The following is a 14626-nucleotide window of genomic DNA, read 5'->3' as shown; positions in this document are numbered from 1 at the left end:
ACCTGGATGATACCCTTGATATCCTCCCACAACTCATCTGGCCTTCGTTCATTAGTGTTCAAAGCCTCAAATCTGTTCCTGAGATGGTTCTGAAATTCAGAATTTTCTCATATCAATATTACTGTTTTATAATTTCCACACACTGTCAGATGACCTTTCTTTGGAATGGGAATAAATATAGATCTCTTCCACTCTGTTGGCCACATGGTTGTCCTCCAGATTTCTTGGCATAAATTGATGAGCATATCTAGGACAGTGAGTGTTGGTTGAAATACGTCAATTGGTATGCTCCTGGGGCCTGGTTTTTTGCCAATTCCTTCACAGCAGCTTGAACTTCTTCCTTCATCACCACAGGGCCTTGCTCATACGTTGTTTCATCAAATTCTTCTGTGTCTGCCAAATCCTTTAGGTACAATGACTCTGTGTGCTTTTGATTTTCTGACTCCAGCTCCTTGCACATTTCATTGTAATACTTTACTTTGTCTTCCTATGCAGCCCTTTGGAATCTTCTGCTGGAATCGTAATATATTGATTTCTTCCCTTTCCTTTGGCTTCTCAGTGCTCTAATGCAACATTCAGAGTTTCTTTTAACACCCATCTTATTATTTTCTTCTTCCTCTGTCTTTGCAATGAACTCTTGTATTATTCCTAGATGGTTTCCTTGATATCCTTACACAACTCATCCAGTCTTTACTCATTAATGTTTAAGGTCTCAAAACTGTTCCTGAACTTGTCTTGAAATTCAGATGGGAAAGGCTCAAGGTCAAATTTTGGTTCCTGTATGCTTGATTATATGTATGTATGTATGTGTGTGTGTAGTTATTGATTGCCTTTGAGGAGAACCCTACTCATAGATAACCTATGAAAAAAAGGCCTGAAACCCCTCTACAATGACTGACATTTATAAAAGTTCATAGAGTTTCTGTAGACATGTTGTTTAGGAAGTGGATGCCACTCCTGCTTCAAATATATATTTATACATATTTTTAAATTTAATTATAATTATATAATTATAAATTATATTTATAGAATAAAGGTAAACAACCCAGTTGCAAAATGGGCACAGGATATGAACAGACACTACACCAAAGAAGACATTCAGATGGCAAACAAACATATGAAGAAATGTTCAAAATCCCTAGCTCTAAAAGAGATGCAAATGAAAAGAACTATGAGATATCATCTCACCCCAGTAAGAATAGCAAAATTCAACAGAGCAGCGAACAACAAATGCTAGTGAGGTAGTGGAGAGACTGGAACCCTTATTCACCACACTTTTCAGTGATGTTTCAAACCAGTTTATCTATTAATTTCTGTTATTTTTTCATATTATTTCACTGAGGAAATAAATATTATACCAAAATACTTAATTTCTTCTACATCATTATTATAATTTTATAGAAATTGTCTATAAAAATCTAACAATGGGTTAATATATTCTGAGGGTAATTAATTCAGTTTGTTAAAATGACTATAAAGTTATGTTGTTGTTGCTATGTGCCATCAAGTCAATTGTGACTCATAATGACCCTATATGTACAACAGCTCTGAACGCTGCAAACCTTATTGTCTCTGACACACCTACTACCGTTACCCCAGTCACTGAATCAATCCAACTCATCCAGAATCTTCCTCTCCTGTGCTGTTGCTCCATTCTTCCAAGCATGATGTCGCTCTTCAAGGACTGGTCCCCCTCTACAACATGCAGGTATATCAGATGGAGCCTCAGAATCCTTGCCTCCATGGAGTAACCTGGTTTTACCCTCTCCAGGATGAACCTGTTTGTTTTCCCTAGCAGTCCATGGTATATTCAGTACTCTTCTCCAGCACCACAGCTCAAAGGCATCAATTCTCCATCTATCATTCTTAGTCATTATCCAGCTTTCTGATGCCAAGCAAGCAATTACGAAGACCATGGCCCAGATAATGGCACCATAGTCTCCAGACTGACTTTGTTGCTCTTCAATACTTGGGAGAGGTCCCTAACACCAGCTTTTCCTGATACAATTTATCATTTGATTTCTTGGCTTCTGGTATCAAGAGTGTTGATTGTGGAGCCATGCAAACTGAAACTGTTAACAGTTTCAATCTCTTCCCCGTCTATCATGATGCTGCCCATGAGCCCAGTGTAAGAATCTTTGTTTTCTTGATGTCGAGCTTCAATTCATATTGAAGGCTGTAGTCCATGACCTTCTGCAGCAAATGCCTCAGGTACTCCTCAGTTTCAGTATGCAAAGTTGTGTCATCTGCATAATGCAGGTTGTTGATGAGTCTTCCTCCAATTCTGATGCCACGTTCCTCCTCAGAGCCCAGTTTCCTGGATGATCTGTTCTAAATATAGATTTAAAAGGTATGAAGAAAGGCTACTTCCCTGGCATACATCTTTCCTGATTTTGAACCATACGATGTTTCATTGTATCCTGGTTCAAGTATAGATTTCACATTAACACAATCAAGTGTTCTGGGATTCCCATTGTTCTCAAAGTTATCCACAGTTTGTTGTTATCTACACAGTAATATGCCTTTGCATAGTCAATGAAACACAAATAGTACCTCTGGTACTCTCTTCTTTCAGCTAAGATCCATTTAACATTAGCTATAATATCCCTAGAACCACAGCCTCTTTAAAATCCAGCCTGCACATCTGGCAGTTCTCTGTATATAAAGTTATAGTAAATTTAACATTTCTAGTAGTTGTTCATTGAGCATCTATTATTTGGGGAGCTCTAGTGACCTAGTGGCAAGAAGCTGCACTGCAATCCCAAAGACATGCAGTTTGAGACTACCAGCTGTTCTGCAGGAAAAAGATGGACAGTCTCCTCCCACATGGTTAACTGCCTCTGTAAACCAACTGGAGAGTCAACTGTGGGTCAGTTCCAACTCTACGGTACACAACAGCAACAATAATTAATTCAGTTTGTTAGGGTGATTATAAAGTTATAATAAATTTAAAATTTATGATAGTTGTTCATTGAGCATCTATTATATGCCAAGATCTTGGGAACTGAAGTATTAAAAAGAAACTCCTTTCAAGTATGAATAGAAGACTTGAATAGACATTTTACGAAAAAAGATATTTAAACAGGCAATAATTACTGTGCATGAAAAGAAGCTCAACATCTTGCATGCTGTTGTTGGGTGCCACTGACTTGATACTACTCATAATACGGTTGAGCACCAGATCTCAACCTTGCCCAATCCTGTGCCATCCTCACAATTTCCTCCATCTTAAGTCAGTTGTTATAGCTATTGGATTGATCCATTTTATTTAAGATCTTCCTCTCTCCCTTGCCTGCTACCATTCCCAGCATGTCATCTTTTTCTAAGGACTGTCCCCTCTAACAATATCCCCAAAATACATGAGGCAAAGTTTCACCATCCTTGCCTCTGCAGAGCACCCTTGCTGCTCTTTCTCCAAGACAAATTTGTTGGTTCTTTTGGCAGTCCTGGTATATTCAATACTCTTCTTCAACACCACAATTTAAAGACATTGATTCTTCTGTGGTCTTCTGTATTCATTGTCCAGTACATAGAAAGAAATTTAAAATACTAGGTCTAGAGTTAGGTAGGTCTTTAAATTGACATTGCTGGGAGCTCTGGTGGCCTAGTCACAAGAGGCTGTGCTGCAATACTGAAGGCACATGGATGGTTTGAGTCCACCAGCTGCTCTGCAAGAGAATGATGGGCACTTTCCTCCTGTGCAATTAACTGTCCCTGACAACGCATCCAAGGCACAGCCATGGGTTGGTCTGACTCGATGGTGCACAACAACATGTGTTGTACTAGAGGTGACTGTACCTAATAAACTGACATTTTCCCTCCAGACACCCTGGAGAAAGGATGAAAGTCACACAAGTGTTGAGGACTTTCGTTCATAGGGTCACTACTATGAGTCGCCTACAACTCAACAGCACTTAACAACAACAACAGAGATCTTTGATAGGATTTTCTCAATACAACACATCTTTTGATTTCTTGACTGCTACTGCAATGAGTGTTGATTGTAATGTGAAATCTATTATAATGTTGTCTATGGTTCAGTGGTGTGGAGTTTTGTTTTCTTAATGTTGATATTAATCCATATTGAAGCTATAGGCATTGATCTCCTACAGCAAATGCTTCAGTTCCTCTCTCAGTAGGCAAGGTTGTGTCATCTGCTTTACCAAGGTTGGTGGCCAGCCTTCTCCAATATTTATGCCGCATTCTTCTCCATATAGTTCTGCTTCTTAAATTATTTGCTCAGCAAATAGATTGAATGCCTATGGAGAAAGGATAAAATTCTGATGCACACCTTCCCTCATTTTAAACCATGAAATGTTACCTTGTTCTATTTGGACAGTTGCTTCTTGATCTAGGTCTAGATTTCCCATAAGCACAATTAAGTGTTCTGGGATCCCCATTCTTCTAGATGTCATCTATATTTTATTATGATCTACACAATCAAATTACTTCATATGGTCAAAAAAACTGAAGTAAATATCTTTCTGATGTTTTTTTTTTTTTGCTTTCAACCAAGATCCATCTGACATTGGCAATGATAGCTCTCACTCCACACTCTTCTGAATTTAGCTTGAGTGTCTGGGTATTCACCATTGATGTTCTTTTTAGCTGTTTTTGGGTTGGCAGTGAAACTTCTTACCCATAGGCCATCAGCTCCCTCTATAACCACTTAGTTATGACATACTATACCTGGCCAATCAACTGGAAGAGATCCAAAAGGCCATCCAACAAAATGTGGAAATTATCTAACAATATCTTTGCCATTACTTGCTATGCATTAGAGTGCTGGACAATGACTAAGGACGACAAAAATCGATGGCTTTGAGTTGTGGTTTTGGAGGAAAGTCTTGAACGTATAATGGACTGCCAAAAAAACAAATAGGTCTGTCTTGGGGAAGGTTAAATTAAGTTTCTCCTTGGAGGCTAGAATTTTGAAACTCCATATCACATACTTTGGGCACGTGGCCAGGAGTGACTTGTCCATGGAGAAGGATATCATGTTCGGGAGGGTGGAGGGACAGTGCAGGAGAGGAAGAACCCGGATGACGTGGATTGCTAGTATAAATGAAGCAATGGGGGTAGATGTGTCAGAGTCAGTGAGACTGGCTCAGGACAGGGCAGGCTTCAGAGCTTTCATAGATAGGGTCACTATGAATCGCAGGTGGCTCAATGACACATAACAACATCCTTATTAACATCACATGCAAGTAAAATCTTGCTGAATATTATTTTAAAAAGTTTTGTAGCTTCAAGACCTTTAAAGCAGAAAATAAAACTTGGAATTTAATAGTTTTGTAGTTACAAGGCCATTATAACAGAGTCAAAACCAGAGTTTAATACTGCAGATTTTTTTAATTAGACTTTCAACTGAGGTTAAAGTCCCATCAAGTCTGTGAATTTAGAGCATTATCTAAAAATGGTGGAAGCTTTTAAAAATTAAATAGCAGGGGAGCTCTGGTGGCCTAGTGGCAAGGATCTGCAACTACAATCCCAGAGGCTCACGGTTCGAATCCACCAGATGCTCTGCCAGGGAAGGAGGGACAATCTCCTCCTGTACCGGTCAGATCTGATTTGACGGTACACTCACGCAAAAATAATAAAATTTTTAAAAAAAATTATATGGCAACATTTTTTAAGACTTGAATACCTCTGAGTAGCCAACCTTTAAAACTCCACTGAGGAAGGGAGCTCTTGTGGCCTAGTGGCAAGAAGCTGCACTGCAATCCCAGAGGTACGCAATTTGAATCCACCAGATCCTCTGCTGGAGAAGGAGGGGCCGTCTCCTCCTATACCAGTCAGATCTGATTTGACGGTACACACAAAAAATAATAAAATAAAATTTAAAAAACTCCACTGAGGAATAATTTGGACAAGAATAATGAGTATAGATGCAGAAATTGATGAATGTAATCAATATAACTGAGTTATAAATACAGGAATTATTGAGTTGATGTATAATTTGTTTTATGTTTTTTAACAATTAATAAATAACTGAAACTTCACTAGGCCTCTTGATCCCACAAAATTAGCTCCTCTTCTGTTTTAAAAGGCTGATTTTGCTGTGCTTGAAAACCCTATATTGACTTTACACTAAAAGAAACTTTGCAGATGTTCGACTTGGTGCTCCCTCTACGCTACTAGCATTACTATCAGAGGCAGAGCCCAACATGCCTAGAGATTGAATTAGAAGAGAAGGCTTAAAAAATTACAGTCGTGTATCACATAAGGCCCATCCCTTTGGGCAACTTCCACATATTCATCTGTCATCCAAACTCTCATAGAACTTATTTAAAAAAAAAATTATTTATTTACAAAGTTTGAATACATTGTTTTTCCCAAAAGATCTTTCCCATTTCCTTTACCCTACCCACCTATCAAATTGTGAAACCTTATGATTAATACCCTACCACTCCCCATCAGGCCCATCCCTTTGGGCAATTTCCACATATATATCTGTGGTCCAAACTCTCATAGAACTTTTTCTTTTCAAACTCCAGGTTACATACAATGGTTGTAAATAACAAACAGGTACTATTTTGGGATATACATCAAAACATTAGTGATAGTAGTAGTAGTTATTGTTATATGCCATTGTGTCATTATGTGCCATTGAGTTGACTACAAAGCCTACTACTCCCAGAAACAATGGCTCTGAACCTGCCCTATCCTGAGCCAACCTCAATGTCTGTGGCAAACTTGACCTCGTTTCCACAGTCACTGTATCAATACATCTCCTCCTCGGTCTTCCTCTCCTGTGCTGATTCTCTATCCTTCCAAGGTTGGTGTCCTTGTCCAAAGACTTCTCCAACATGGGAGATGGAGTTTCAAAATCCTTGCCTCCTATTCTTGACTGTTGTCATGCTATTAATATCTAATCATATATTCCTTTCAAGCAGTTCTATTCCTCATCTGTTTCAATGCAGTGTACATTATTTATCTTCTCTTTTCTTAGTTTTTCCCCAACCCCCCTGTCAGTCCTGTTTTATAACTGTGACATTATGCAGTATTTGTCCTTTTGTGACTGAGATATTTCACTCAGCAAAATGTTCTCCAGGATCATCCATTTCGTATAATATTTCATGGGTTCCTTGTTGTTCAGTGCTGCATAGTATTCCATTATGTGAATATACATACCACGGCTTCTCTATTCATTTGGTTTTTGATGGGCACTTGACTTGTTTCCATCTCTTTGCTATGGTAAAGTAGACTGGGGGGAGGGGAATTATACAACAATGAAAGAATACTTTTTCAAAGAGGAAAGCTAATTTGGAGGGGTAGAAAGGGAGGAAACTGTGCAACAATGAATGAATAGAAATCTAAGTTATATATGAATGTTGATTTAAAATCTCAGTTTAAAAAAAGTAGGGGGGGGAAAAGTCCTTATCTCCAAGGAGCAACCTGGTTTCACTTTAGGACAGATTTATTTGTTCTCTTGGCAGTCCATGGTATGTTCAATACTTTTCTCCAGCACCACAACTTAACGGCATCAATTCTCCCTTTGTCATCCTTGGTCATTGTCCAGATTTAAGATTCATAGTAAACAATTGAGAAGGCCATGGTCTGGAACAGGCGCACTTTGGTCTCTAGAGTAACATCGGTTCTGTTTAGCACTCTGGAGAGATCCCTGACAGTAGGTGCCATCTTGTTGTATATGACTCATGGCAATCCTATGAACAGCAGATGTGAACCTTACCCTATCCTGTACTAGCCTAACCCTCCCTGATATGCTCATGCCCATATCTTCTCTTTCTCTGACCCTCCACCTTTCCCAGAATGATGCCCTTTTCTAAAGATTGGTCCCTCTTGACAGCATGGCCATCCTTACCTCTAAGAAGCACCCCAGTTGCATTTCTTACAAGACAGACTTATTTGTTCTTTTGGCAGTCCATGGTATATGTTCAGTACTTTTATACAGCACCACAACTCAAAGGCATCAATTCCCCCTCTGTCTTCCTTAGTCATTGTCCTGCTCTCAGATGCACAGTAAGCAATTGAGAAGGCTATGACTTGAGTTAGGTACACCTTAGTCTTTAAAATGATGCACACAGTTGTTCCTTAACACTTGAAAAGATTCTTGACAGCAGGTGATATTCCCCATACAACTAGTCTTTTGAGTTCTTCACTGGTGACACCAAGAATGTTAATTGTGGATCCAAGGCAGATGAAATTGCTGACAATTTCAATATTGCCTCCATGTATCATAATCCTGCCTATTGGTCCAGTGTTAAGGATTTTTGTTTTCTTGATTCAACACTGTAGTTAATAAATAAATGTTATAAAATTTAGTCTATGACATTTATATGAAAAATGATTTGAAAGCCTTCACTTCGAATTTTTGTTAAATTATAACTTTGAAAACAAAATGGAGGGTCACTATGAGTCAGAATTCACTTAATGGCAGTGAGTGAGGGTTTCCAATGGCTGTAATTTGATAGAAGTAAGTAGTCAATAGCTGTTTTTCTTTGCCCTTTGTTTTCTAGGTTGATTACATGCTCAGGAAATCCAGGCAGTCTGATGTTGGCAGATGAAAAAGGCGATCTAAAATTGCATGTCACTGCAGACCCATTCAAGGTGGACCTAGTGTCTGAAGGAGATATTATAATGAGCATAAATTCCCTGGGAAAATTATACTTTGAGCATTTACAGATCCTTCCCAAATTAAGGTATTGTACACATTACTTAATACATAAAAACCCCCATGTTTGTTGTGTCACATTCACAATAAAAAATTGGTTCTCTTATTTGCATCTTTTAGCCTATACAGGTGAGTTGCAGGCTTGATGACAATACTGCAGCACTCTTTACACATCTCATATATTTGATTAATGGAATTCTCTAGCCTCCACACTACCCTAAATAATAATCTAGTGGTGATGACGAGTTCTGCCATTTTTTACTCAGACGGTTTTTTAAAAATTCTGCACTCTGTGATTCTTTCTGTTTGCCATAATAATGAATACATTGTCTCATTTACAGAAAACAACTAACATGTTTATATTTCTGTATAAATGTGACTTTTACCCCTGGTTTTTAACTTTTAAAAATTCTTAAATCTTCATTACTGATAGTTGATTGTCTTATAAAAAAGTAATATTTAATTTTAACCAGATTAGAGTATATTGGTAAGAAAAAAGATCTTTTGAAATATTCATAATCTCACCACTTATCTGTTAGTATTTTATGAATATTCTTTGAGTACTTGTTTTAACTGAAAAGTACTACTAATAATTTAGCACACATCGGCTAACCCAATACCTTGATAACGTTTTTAAATTTTAATTTTGTTGTTATTGAGAATGCTAATTCAATAATATCTACCATAAAATTCAGTGGTGTTGAGGACATTCTCCAAATTATGCAGCCTTCTCATCTTGTTCTTCTGACTTGTTTCTCCCTCACTGTCCCCTAAATTTCTTGTTTAATCTCACCAATTTTTTGTTGCCAATTTGATTCTGTAGAGATATCTTAAAAGAGTATGCCGTTCAAAGCAGATATTCTTCACTCAAACTCAAAACTCATTGCTGTCAAGTCAGAACTTATTCATAATTGACCCTCCATTGAGATTCTGAGGCTGTAAATTACACAAGAGGAGATTGCCAGTCTTTGTTCTAAGGAGTGCTAGGGAGATGCGGCCTTTAGGTTAATAGCACAACTCCCTACAGAGTAGGACACCACAACCCCCTATAATTTTTGCTATTTAAGCTAAACTACTGTTGACCTTTAAGTAGACTTGAGGGGATATTTCTGGTTTAGGCTTAAATATTATCTGAGGGCAGTGGTTTCACAAATTCATCCAAGTTTTGTGAATCTACAAAGTCCTGAGTCCATGAGAGTTTTAAATCCTGATCTCCCTTATGATTGGAATTCATGTACAGAATTTTCATCTAGATGTTCAGTAATATTCTGGTCTCATGGCAGAAAAAGATAAGAAGGCTGAACAACTTGAAGAATGTAGTCTGTGTCCTTGAATTGTACATGTAGAAATTACTGGATTGGTGTATGCTCTGCTGTATGTATTCTCAAAACAACAAAAAAGCAAAGGAAGTAGTTGTACATGGAGGCAATTAGACACATACTCCATTTCTTTATTCTATTCTTGATTTCTCTCCTTCCTGTTTCTCTTGTTATTGTTAGGTGCCATTGAGTCAGGTACAACCCATAGCAACTCTATAACAGATCTGAACCCTGTCCGATCCTGTCCCATGCTCACACCTCCTGAAACAATAGAGCCCATTGCAGCAGTCACCATGTCAGTCCACTAAGTTGAGGGTCATCCTCTCCTTCACCAACCCTCCACCTTTCCAAGTATTATATCCCACTCTATGGAATAGCACCTCCTAGCAACATGCCCAAAGTATGTGAGGTAAAGCTTCATCTTTGCCTCCAAAGAGTACTCAGGCTGTCCCCTGTCCAAGATGTATCTTTGTTCTTTTGGAAGTCCATGGGATGTTCAGTGCTCTTCTCCAACACAGCTCAAAGGCATCAATTCTTCTTCTGTCATCCTTATTCATTGTCCAGCTCTCAGATGCATAACAAATAGAAAGACAATGGCCTGAATCAGATGTACCTTAGTCATTAAACTGATAATCATTACTCCTCAATAATTTGGAGAGGTCCCTAATTGCAGACTTTCTGCCCTGGTAGCCACTAATAAATGTTGGTCTCTATCCACTTGCCTATAACAATGTATTTTTTTAAAATAATTTTAATGAACATTTACAGAGAATTTGGATTTCCATTCATTATTTTTAATAAGCTAAATAATAAAAATTTGTGGGATCTCAAAATGAGAAATTAAGATTTTATCATTAAACGATCTGTCAGTCTTGCCAAAAGTAAAAGAACTTTGTTTATTTTAAAACAGAGCTACAAAAGAAAACAAGGATGATGGCTCAGTTGACACTTCTCAGGTAATCGAGACAGCAGATTCCATTTTTTTCTTCTCTATCATCATTATCATTATATAGCTTTTAATGAGTTCTGTTCGTCCTTTCTAATACAAATGTATACTTGTTAAATGTTCTGCTTAATGCAAATAAAACTCTTTCTTTTGTTCTCCTTACAATCTTATTGATATTCATTCAATTATGCATTCATTCTTAAAAAGATACATAATGGAGAATGAGTGAACAAAACAAATCCCATACCTATTCTTATGAAGACTCTATTGGAAAAGAGAAACAGTGATCAAGTAATCATAAGCATGAGGACATTGCAAATAGGTGCTGTCTCATTGCCATGGTGTTGAAACCAAATTCATAACTGACCTTCAGCAGGTTTTCAGAGGTTATAAGTCTCACAGGAGGAGATTGCACATCTTTCTCCCTTAAAGCCACTGGTGGATTTGAACCACCAGAGAGGTGATGTCTTTGGTTTAGCAGTACAACTCCCTACTGACTAAGCCACAAGAGCTTCCTGGTGGATGCTGTAAGAGAATAAAATAAGGACTTTGTCCAAGAAGATATTTAAGAAAAATCTTCTAAAGGAAATAATGCTGAAACCTAAAGCATGAGGGACGTTAACCCGTCCAAAAGGTTGGAAAAGACTATTCTAGACTGAGAGAACTTCATATTCAGAGACTTTGATGTAGAAACACAGCACAAGTGGAAGAGAAAAAGTTTCTTTAAACCAAAGAAAGAAAAGCAGAAGGAAATGTGTGTAGCAAGAATAGAGGTACAGACATTGACACTTTTATGGAGAATAATATATTAATTCTTGAACACTTCTCATATACAAGGCCTAGTGGCACTGTGATTAAAGAGTTTGGTTGCAAACCAAAAGACTGATGGTTCAAATTTGCCAGCTATTCCGTAGAAGAAAGATGAGGCAGTTAGTTTTTGTTAATATTTACAGCCTTGCAAAAATCCTATGGGGCAGTTTTACTTTGTCCAACAGATCATTTTGAATTGGAATGTGCCTGATGGTAGACCATGGTTCAAGGAGTTGGTGGTACATCACTACACAAATCAGAGCACTCCTCTTCCCACTCCATTGTCATCGAGCTTACATTTTCTAAGCCATCATAAACTATTTGGACTCTACCTGAAAAGCTAAGGAAACTATGAGAAAATTCTAAGTAGCAGGGAGACATGGTCATATTTCTGCTTTTAAAAGACTATCTTGGCTACATTCTGAAGAAGGAGTACTCCAGTAGTTTTCATTCAGAACCACATGCATTTTTTTAATTTAAAAATATAACTTTTTTTAAATATTGGTTTGCTTACAAAGTACCACATGGGATTTTCTGTTGGTTGGTTGGTTGGTTGGTTGGTTGGTGGTTGCTTGCTTGCTTGCTTGGTTTTTAACTTGAAAGAGGAAAAATTTATTAGCTTAGCTCTTGTTCCTAAGATCTGGGTGTATATATGCATTTTTAAAGGACTACTGATAGCAGCCAAAACCACCAGTTATGCGGGAAAATATTTTTGGTGCAATAAAAACAAGTTTCTTCTTAATAGCTGACCTATCAGCACATAGGGGAACTTAGGCATAGCCTCACACTTTTTTTTTCTTTTTATTAAATTTTATTAGTTTTAATGAACATTTACAGAGATTTTGGGTTTTCATTCATTCATTGTTGCACTGTTTTCTCCACCCTCATCCCCAGTTTGTTCTTCTTCCCCCCCCCACCATGTCTGTTTTAATTGTCCAATTGCCACAGTGCTTGTCAAAGCCAGTTCTGATTAATCTCCTTTGTCAGTGTGTCCCTTGCCATTCCCTATCACTCCTCCCTGAGAGAGACTTCACCCTGATTCATAAGGAAAAGGGGATGGCGTATTCTCTTAGCTACTTCCTGCTGAAAAGGGACGCTGTGGGTTTCAGGGTGAATGTCTTCTCTCACTACTCCAAAGGGCCCCCTTGGGAGTAGGAAACACATAGACTATTATGGAGATTGATTTTGGAATTTAGATGCACTGTTATCAATTGTGCTTAGCCGTACATGTTCATATCCTTGAAGATGTAGCCTCACACTTTTTGACAATATAGCAAATGAGATTTGAGAGGAAATAGGTACTGCAAGCCCATAGGTACTAGTTATGAGTAATAGATCCCTTTATAAGAATTTAATGAAAGCCATGAACCATCTCTACTTAAGAAAGATCACAGATTCTAGGCTAATAACCTCTAAGTTATTGATCCAAGTGTAATTATAAAAAATGTTTTACATGGAAGCAGCCCATATATCCAACCACAAGTGAATGGATTGAGAAATTATGGTACATTGACATGATGGAATACTGTGCAGCATGCAGGAACAATAATTTTGAAAATCACTACCTAACCTGGGAAGAACTGGAAAGCATTATGCTAAGTGAACTAACTCAGTCCGATAAGGACAAATACTGTAAAGACCATTATTGTATGAATAGATAACTAGTAAAATGTGTATGAGGATCCAGGGTGTGGAGGGCAGGAGCAGAGGAATGAGGGCAAGGGATTACTCATAGGGTCGCACAGTTTGATGGGTGGGGGAGAGGTGAGTAAAGAAAATGGGGAAGATCCAGTGTGAAAAACAATGTATATATGAACTTTGTAAGTAAACCAGTATAAAATAAAAATTTTCTTTTAAAAATGTTTTAAAAATTTAAGACACAACCTCATTATACAGATGCTTTTATTCTAAAGAAACAACTTAGAAATGGGTAAGAGTTCATTTTAAAGAAATATGCATTTCATGTATTGTGCAATTTTTAAAGAAACAACCCAACTTTCTAATTCTTTTAGGGAAAAAAAGAAACCTTTGGAGAGCTTAGAAATTATGTAGTGCCAGATTAAAAGATTACAGACGGGAACAGTCATTGCCACCTTGTTGACCTGACTTCTCAGGTCAACACAGAAATATAGCCAATAGTTTGGCTAATTTAAATTAGAGGAGAAAAAGGGAAACAGGAACTGTGCAGAGGTATCTTTGCCTAGATTTTTTTCTAAAACAGACCTGAGATAACTAATTCTAAATGTTAGGTCTCACATATTAATAATGAAAATAATAGAGAGAAGAAAATAGTAAAAAATAATTTCCAAGAAGTGTAAAGGTTGTTTTTTTCAAACATTTCATATAATCTTGGTAATGATATTCTCAAATGTGGCTTGTACAGGTTCACCACAGATGTGATTTATTAAATGTATTGATATCACAAACAGGCCTTCTAGAAGATGAACTAATTTTTCAGTCTAATTTTTTTATAATAGAAATAAAATGTGCTGTTTTGATAACCATATGTGTTGCCATTTATATCCTGAAATTTCCCCCTTTTTTGTATCAGCAGGAAAATCAAGATGATATGGGCCTATGGGAGGAGAAATTCAGAAAATTCGTGGATGTCAAAGCTAATGGTAAATTGAAACTAGCATAGCGTTAAATAGATTGTCTCAAAATGTAAGTGATTCTCTTGAGAGTTTGGCACCTAAGCAAATGACTTTTGCAAGGTGAATGAAAATCTTAAGTTTGAGTCTTCTATCCTTCAAGCTCTGGTGGCCTAGTGTAGCCAACCCAAAGGCAACCAGTTTAAATCCACCAGTGGCTTCTAGGGAGAAAGTTGAACAGTTTCCTCTCCTCCTGTGTGATTATACTCTCTGGAAAACTGCTGGAAGGTCAGCTATAAGTCAGTTTCAAATCCACAGCAATAAA

At 37.5% G+C, this 14626-nt stretch overlaps 1 protein-coding gene across 1 annotated transcript in view; it reads left to right on the top strand.

Annotated features, from left to right (window-relative positions):
- GANC (glucosidase, alpha; neutral C) overlaps positions 1-14626 on the top strand; it is a 98940-nt gene that overhangs the window by 26822 nt on the left and 57492 nt on the right. Inside the window, exons 5-7 of the mRNA XM_006883217.1 lie at positions 8481-8663; positions 10865-10910; positions 14265-14331. Of these exons, the coding sequence (XP_006883279.1) occupies positions 8481-8663; positions 10865-10910; positions 14265-14331 (296 nt within the window). The remainder of the gene's footprint in view (positions 1-8480; positions 8664-10864; positions 10911-14264; positions 14332-14626) is intronic.

Source organism: Elephantulus edwardii, unplaced genomic scaffold (genome assembly GCF_000299155.1).
Source record: "Elephantulus edwardii isolate Elephantulus edwardi_28Jun2011 unplaced genomic scaffold, EleEdw1.0 scaffold00026, whole genome shotgun sequence".
Taxonomy (NCBI): domain Eukaryota; kingdom Metazoa; phylum Chordata; class Mammalia; order Macroscelidea; family Macroscelididae; genus Elephantulus; species Elephantulus edwardii.
Note: the sequence above shows the minus strand (reverse complement) of the source record. Positions and strands in the feature narration are given on the sequence as shown.